The sequence below is a fragment of the Thalia democratica genome, chromosome 7 (assembly GCF_965202585.1).
Source record: "Thalia democratica chromosome 7, ktThaDemo2.hap1.1, whole genome shotgun sequence".
NCBI classification, from domain to species: domain Eukaryota; kingdom Metazoa; phylum Chordata; class Thaliacea; order Salpida; family Salpidae; genus Thalia; species Thalia democratica.
Window position 1 is genome coordinate 45568707 of NC_139171.1, and position 8543 is coordinate 45577249.

Here is an 8543-nt window from a genome sequence, read left to right on the forward strand (position 1 = left end):
AAAAATTTTTAGTCTGCAATAAAAGGATTTTAAAAACGCTTAAAGGTTTTCCTATGTTAAAAAAAATTACTTAAACTATTATAGTATGAAATATATATACAATAAAAACTAGCAACTTTAGATTAAAAAGAAATTTTAAAGTGATTTTTAAACGCATTCTAACTTTATTTTTAGTTTTAAACTTATATTTACTTAAAAAGCACAGATGTATGAGATAGTTGAAGCCAAACATTTTTACAAGAGATGAGATAAATTTACACAACCACTAGTTACTTTAAAACTATTTAACATTTTGTTAAATTAAATCTATCTTAAATACTTTAAGTTTAAGTTATCTCATACCCATGTATATCATCACCCTTTCTTAACAACTATAGCTACTTTTATTTTTATTTATGTCCTTGTAAGTTTATGTATTTTTTCAACTATAAGTTTACTTATTTAATTTCATGACATGTCTAACTAGTAAAAGAAAAAACAAAAAAGTACATGCGAGTAACTTTAAAAAACGAGGTTGCCTCTACTTGAGTTTTTCCTGCTCGAATTTCTGTTGCTCGAGTTGCCCCTGCTCGAGTTGTTTCTGCTCGAGTTTTTCTTGCTCGAGTTTTCCCTGCTCGAGTTTATTCCTTCTCGAGTTGCCCCTGCTTGAATTTTCGTTGCTCAAGTTTTCTCTGCTCGAGTTCAGCTTGTTTTATTGTTCTCGCGTTGTAGTAAGTTTTCAACTGTGATCATGATTTTAATCACCTGGTGCTGCAAGTTCATGCAGCTCCAGAATTCAATTTTTCAACATTTTTTGTATTGAAAACTTGTAAATGTTTAAGATGCAGCTGACACAGGTTGAGCTTGCAGCTCTAATTTTACGAACATTTTGAACATCAAATATAAAAAATTGTAAAAAACTAATTAAGCAGGGAAGTTAACGACGTTCATGTACACATATGACTGTATTTTTTGTACAACTTCATGATAAAATAACTTCCTTTTTTTTAAGGTAATAAAAAAACATTAATGTCATTTTAAAGCTCGATTCCTCAGCTTAAAAATAAAGTTATTTTGACGTAGTTTGGGATTATACAGTTGAAGCAGGGACCCATTTAAAGCAGAGTGTTAAAAGGCTTAAACTCTAAAATAAAATAAAAAAGCACAATTTTAAATTTTTTTTAGGTGGAGCTACAGCTCCAGCATTCCACCCCACGCGACTCCCCTGAGTGTTACCATAATTTTTTTTTTTGTAAATCTAGCTGTTGTAAACAGCGATGATTTTCAGACTTACATTTTCATAATTTTTATACTTAGTTGATATAATCAACTGTTTAATTCAAAACGTTAAAAGCAGATTGTCACACGTGTAAGTTTCTAGTCCAAAAATTATTTACCAGTGTTATTTGAATCAGAATTCAAAAAAAAATTGTCAAAATTATTTTAGTCGTTTATTATATGTGTCTAACCTATTACAATAATTTGCAAAAAGTAAAAGTTATAACATTTTCAAACTTTATTATGCTTCATTTGTTATGGCTCAGCTTTAAAAAAATAATTGCACTTTGCAAATCCTTAAAATTATTAATCAATTTTGTATATAACAAGTACCATTAAACTAACTAATAATGTAAAGAATAAATTTCTGTATAAAAAAAACTGTTTTATTTATTAAAATTAAACGAGAAATTTAAAGCTTTAAAAAACTATTAAAGTAAAATATTAAAAACGAACAACATTAGTAATATTATGCCATCAAATCATCTTACATTAAATACTTACTTATTAGTAGAAGTATGCAATTTTTGAAAGTTTAGAATGGAAAAGCTAATTTATTTAAAAAAAAATTTAGGTTGTTACTCTTAAGTAAGTTTTGTATTAATTATTTTATTGTCAATTATTAATATAGCCGATATTTGTTTTTGACCTCACGAAATACCACTAAAATACACCATATTACCATCGCGAGTGTAAACAATTATCGCGACAGTTTAGACCAGGATTTCCTAAACTCCATTTCTTGATCGCTACGTTTTAAGAAAATTAAAAAATTAGTCATCTTTTATAAAAACCCTAGAATATTTAGTCGAAGTTCTATAACTTTCGTGAAATGACCCTAAAGTAAATTCTTTCTTGTCATTTCAAACCCCGTAGTATCTAGTGATCGCCTTTTTTACTAGTCAAGTTCCCTTTTTTGCCCCTTTTACAGCTTTCTGCCCCCTATGGCTTACTTTTGAAAACTCTATTTTAGACCCTAGCTTGGTCAAAAAATAATTGAGTATGCCAACAAACAGACTATACTAATAAATGTTGCTTGATAAATAAATTACAATAATTATTTGTGATACACAACGGCCTAAATCGCGTTTTACCGGAAATAGGGAGTGAGTTTTTTTATACACCTTTTTTCGGTGCATAACTTATTTAAAAGATATAACAAAACACATTTCATTTTTTCTTAAATTTATTTGAGTACTTTCGAAGTAAGTCTTGTAAAAAATTGTATCTTACTAATTTAAACTAAAAAACAATAAACTTTGCCGCACGACCAACAACAACAGCATCCGATATTTTTAAACACTTATTTAAACTGAATTGAAATTGAAATAAAATTATACTGTAGTTTAAAGTTTTAAACATAAAATGACGTAACAATCAAGTGTAAAAATTATTAAAAGCTTATACTAAAGTACTTTGCTGTACTAATAAAACTTGTTAGATTTAAATCAAGTTAAAATAAAACAGCGATAAAATTGAAAATAAAACTACACTTGAAAAAAATATTTTAGGAGAAACTAATTACTTTAAAATAACTTAATATAAGGATTTAAAAAGCCTAGTTTGTTATACCAATTTTTTCTGCTTACATAAACTGGGGCTTAAAGATCGAACGCATAAGGCTTCTAGAATATGTAGCTGAAAAGAGTTCTCCGATAGAAAAAAGTTCTGTTTTTTATAATTTTTCGCGCACTCATGATTGTCCAGCAAATTTTGCCCATTCGCCGAGAAATATTTTTTCGTAGGTTTCTCCAAACGACCATCAAACAATTTCCGAAAATCTTGAAAAGCTGATTTGATGGTCGTTCGGAGAAACCTACGAAAAAATACTTCTCGGCGATTGGGCAACATTTATAGAATGCTTCCTTCTTATTAAAAAAAATCGTAATCGGAACAAGTTTTGTTAGTTTTACTTTAATCTAATAAATCTGAGGATTTTAGAAATATATACATATAATAGTACTAGAATACAGAGTTATAAACCCAAGTAAGTCACCTGTAACCATTACTCAAAAATTTTAATAGACAATCAATTCATCAATACGAGAACATTCTAAAATAAATTAATGGAAAAACACAGACGAAGTAATTAACTGTTTCTCCGAAAAATCAAAATTTAACAAAAACTACAGGTTCATAATGTTTGATATCACAAAATTCTATCCAAGTATAACTAAAAGTAATTTAATTAAAGCATTAGAATGCGCTGAAAACTTTTACCCAATAGCAGACAAAGATATGAATTTAACAATACACTCTTGTAAGGAAATTTTGACATGTAACTATCAAACCGCGGAAAAAATAAGCTCAAACCAGTTATTCAACGTTAGCATAAGATCATTTAACGGGGCAGAAATCTGCGATTTAATAGGACCATTTTTGCCGAATGAAATTAAAAAAGTAATATTTTTACAGATAATGAATTCGGCATATGGAGAGATGATTGACTAGGGAAAACAAGAAGCAAATCACCGAGGTCAGCTGAAAATACTGCTAAATACTTCATTAAATTATTTAAACAAAATTACTTTGAAATATCAACAGAACCTGGATTATTCTAAACAGATTTTTTAGATGCATCTTTTAACATATTAAGCTCAAGTTACCGACTTTACAACAAGCCAAATTCACCAATTTTATACTCAAACAATTTTTAACTCAACAACTCCAATCACCGCCGACAACTACTAAAACAACTACTTGAACAATAAACAGATGACTTATAAAAAAATTTATTAGTGAAGAATCCTTTGACAATGTAAAAAGCGAACTTTAAAAAATAATTATAATTTCAGCCAATCACAAAGATAGTTTAAAATATGACAAGACCATTCTATCAAAAAAAAAAGACAAAGAAAAAGAGATATAATATTTTTCAACCTACCGTTTAGTTTAACTGTAAATTCTTAATAGGCTAAAAATTTTCAAATTCAATAAGCACATCCTATGATGAAAACCATTTATACAAAAAATATTAAATCACAACACAATTAAAATATCATTCAGTTGTACAAGTAATTTTAGAAGCAAAATAACAGCACACAGCACTAAAATTTTAAGCAAAAACAGTATAAAGAATGAAAGTAACACAAAAGATAAACGTTTCAATTGTCGCAAAGAACCCTGCCCTTTAAACATCCAATGCCTTTCTAATATAATATGATATTTTGTAATACTATAATCTATAGAGCGAGAGTAACATCCAATAATGCAACCAAACACTACGTAGGATCTGCGGAAAACAGTTTTAAACAAAGATATAGAAATCACAAATCTTCATTCAACAACATTAACAAAAGGCACACAGAAAAACTGACAAACTATATTTAGGGTTTAAAAGATAACAAAACAGACTATAAAATTAAATGGTAAATACTAAACAGAACAAAATCAAAACTATTTACTAAGGTCGGCTGCAGACTTTGTAACTTAGAAAAATCGGTATTGATAAATCAGACAAGACTGTAACACTAAGCAAGAAAAGAGAAAGACGAAACATATGCATTCATTACTAAACATACTTAAAAAAAAACCTTAGTTGAACTTTAAATCAAACTATATTTAAGCCGCACACACGAGCAGATTTTGTCATTTTTCTATATATAACTATATCTTTCCGTACTTTACAAAGTTTTTTCTTACTTAAAAGAAACTTACCAATTACTTAAACTTTTTCAAGTTGCACAAATTCTTAAATATAACAATAACAAACATCAATAACAAAACTAAAAGTAGCGTATTTTTAAAACTTAACTTACTGCACAAAAACCTTCATTATTACAACGTCATGATATTTATAAAAAAACAAAGTTCTAATTTTCTGCAAAATATGTTTAATAAACTAAAACTTTACTGAGCAATACATTAGATAGAAACATATCATATATGAAATGGCTGTAAAAAACTGTTGATTATTATATAGTTAAATACTTATATATTACATGTGTGCCAAAAATATTTTATCTAAAAATTTTAGTAGAATTTCAGTAAGAATAATTAAAAAAATACTGTTCTTTTAACAAAAAAACATTTTTAAACTTAATAATTTATTTTTTGATTAAATAATTTAAAAAAATAAAGTGTTAAATAATTTATTCTAAAACTGTGAAAAAGGTAATAAAATATTTTAATGTAAAATTATATTTTAAATAGTTTTTTATTTAGCCCGTGGTTTCCGATTTTTAAAGACACAGATTTTTGAAAGAATTAAAAACCCTTCAAATCACAATCTTCAGATTGGCATATTTTTTGTTATAAATAGAATTTTTTAGTTTAGTTTAAAGCACTAAATGCGCTAGAATCTTGGCTTTCAACCTACAAACTTTGGAAAGTTTTTTTTTTGCTTTTTCCAGTTGCGGGCCTACTGTGTGTTATGTGCTACCGAACGAGTATAATTAAAATAAAACCATAACTTGGTTTATTGCGAAAACTCAGTTGTTCAGTGCATATTAAGTAAACTTTGTTTTTAATTCTCTCTTGTCAGTAGCTAGAAGAATATTAAATGAGTTTCATTTGATATCAAACAAAAAAATATTAAACACTTTGAATTTTTTTATGTTTTGGATATTTTTTTCTAAATCTACGTAGCATACCAGACAATTTTTGAAAACCAGGAACAAGACCACTTCCGTTATTGATAGCGCTACATCCTTGAACAAACCATTCTCGATCTTGTATTTGATCCATTAGCAGTTTTTCAGTAACCTGTCTAATGTTCATTGCTGTCTGAAGATCTTGTTTGTTCGCTAAAATTAAAAGTGGAACGTTAATTAAGTATTCGTTTTGAAGAATTAGTTGAAGTTCATCTGCTGCTTCAGTCATTCTATCATTGTCTGTACTATCCACTACGAAAACGAGTCCTGTAAATGTTTTTAAAGTAGTTTAAATATTTCAAAATAGTGTTTAAGTTAAACATTTCAGATTACACACATATTTACGAACAAGATAATAGAAAAAAATATACATTATTTCTGTAAAAACTTAATAGTACATTCAGACAATTGTTTGAAATTAACTTAAAACACCTAATTACTCTGTTAAGAGGAATACAGTAAAGTTTAAAATAGTTAAAATCTTTTCCAGTCAACCTGCAAGAATTGCAGCGTATTGTACATTATGAGCCTTATTGTTAGAAACAGACGTTTGCTTACTTTTGTACTTGACTACTAAACATTATTTTCTCTAACCACTAAATGTAATTAGCTAATCAAGAAATTAGTATTACAGCTACACGAATTTAAGGTTATACCGTAATTGTAAAATTTATAAATAATTTTTAAAATTTTTTTTAATGTTATTATAAACTAGTTATAGGTTGCAGGCTGTAAAAAACTGCTTGAATTACCATATCTTTTCCACCCCTCGTTATAAACACAAAAATTTAAAAAAAAAAAAATAATTCACACAATATTTTTTAACTCAAGCTAAGAAAAACACTGTAAACCGTGTTTTTTATTTTTATTATATAAAAAATCTACCGTGTACCTAAAAAGTATTAACTTTGTTGCAAGATATTTTTGAAGTTTTAGTTGAGTTTGGAAGTATTGTTACTGGTATCTTAAGTACAAAAAAAGAAGTGATTACAACAAGGTTTCTTAAAGTTGGTAATATCGCACCTTTAGGAGCAATTTTTGCTGTCAGGGGAACCCTGGTTTACAAGAAAGCTGTTTATAACTTATGCGGTTTGACAACAATAACAAAAATTATAAAAACTTTTGACCAGTATTACTCAAACTGAGCAATGACCATACATATGATATTATTGTACTTTGAAACTTAGATATTCAGTTATGGTAGTTCTTAAGTAAGTATGTAAATAATGTTATTGCTACCAAAGTAGGCTTTATTATCTAAAACTTTAAAGTATCTAAAAGTTTTATGAATCTGATTTTTTCGGTTTTTTCTAAGTATTTTATAGTTAGACCAGGGATGTTCAAGTTTTTGCCCTTTAAATTTTCTTAAGTTACCCCTTATTAACTTACTAATTTAAGATCTCAATTTTATGTATAATAATACTATCGGTTTTATTTTTGTTCGAGCAGTTTCAAAAGCTTAATAAAAATATAAACAAACTTGACTCATAGTATCTTTCATGTATTGTAACTATTTTTAAAGTTAAGTTATTATGGTAACACTTTATTACTTGTGCCACTATTTATGCTCAAAACTTGGCCCAGTCGAAAAAAAATCTACAAACCTGTTCGAGCCATTGTTTATATAAATGTGCATCTTTGCACGCAAGTATGCATAGAATTTAGTTAAGTTAACACATAACTTTTGAAATTTTAATGATTACCTAAAAGGGTTTTTATCTTATCTTTTTTTTATTTACTCGTTTTTCAAGATTACAGCTGTACCGCTTCAACAAATATACTTAAATTAAATACGAACCATCAGTATTTTGATAGTAATGTATCCACAGCTGTCTAATTTTATCTTGTCCACCAATATCCCAAACAGTCATTGTGATTCCTGGACAAGGTGTTATAGTTTCAACATTGAACCCAATTGTTGGAATTGTTGGGGAGTAATCATCAAATTTTAACTTGTTGAGTACTGTTGTTTTTCCTGTTTATAATTAATTTATTCTTGATTTTATATTAGCAAAGTTTAAACTTATGTTAATTATTTACTGTTTAACAAAAATTTTAAGGAAGCTTGCTAAAATTTTTATGAAAAGCGTTTCTCACAAAACCTAAAGCTAACTTCCAATTCAAAAAAAAGAGAAAAAGTAACTTTGTATTACCATAAAAATTAAAAGTATGATTTATAAAAATAAACATTATTTTTGAATACTTTATCTACAAGAAAATTAATCAGTGTCAATTTTATTCTAAAACTAGTAGTAATATTTCACTTTTTAATACAGATGTTACATAGTTCTAACATTGTTAAAGAACTATTTTTGTCAGAAAATAGCAAATAAAAGTTTGAATTTAATAAAACATGTAATAATACTAAACAAATCAATATATTTTAAACAAACCTGCAGCATCAAGTCCAATCATTACAATTCTTGCTGGGTGATTAGGGCCAAATGTTCTAAACAAGTCCTTGAATTTTGTCAAAAGAGCTCCCATTTCAAAAAACTTTTCAATATTTTTTTAAAGGTGTTTGAAATTAGTTTTACTTAACAATAAAATGTAGTCATGTGTACGTATCAAGTTAGTTAACAACTAACTAGCTTTTAATACTACTCATTGTTTTGGCTGCTACGTCAAAATGTATTTATTTTATAGTGAAAGTTAAAATGCTTTGCATTTTTCTTAAAACATAAAGTTTGCGTC

General features: G+C 27.3%; 1 protein-coding gene across 1 annotated transcript; it reads right to left on the reverse strand.

Moving 5' to 3' along the window:
* Positions 1 to 520: 520 nt before the first annotated feature.
* LOC145841389 (uncharacterized) lies at positions 521 to 8336 on the reverse strand. Its single transcript, XM_082948751.1, has 4 exons — positions 8243 to 8336; positions 7648 to 7824; positions 5875 to 6116; positions 521 to 685 (listed from the first exon to the last, which is right to left on the reverse strand). Exons 1-4 carry the CDS (start codon positions 8334 to 8336, stop codon positions 521 to 523), a joined length of 678 nt encoding a protein of 225 aa, XP_082804877.1.
* Positions 8337 to 8543: the final 207 nt, after the last annotated feature.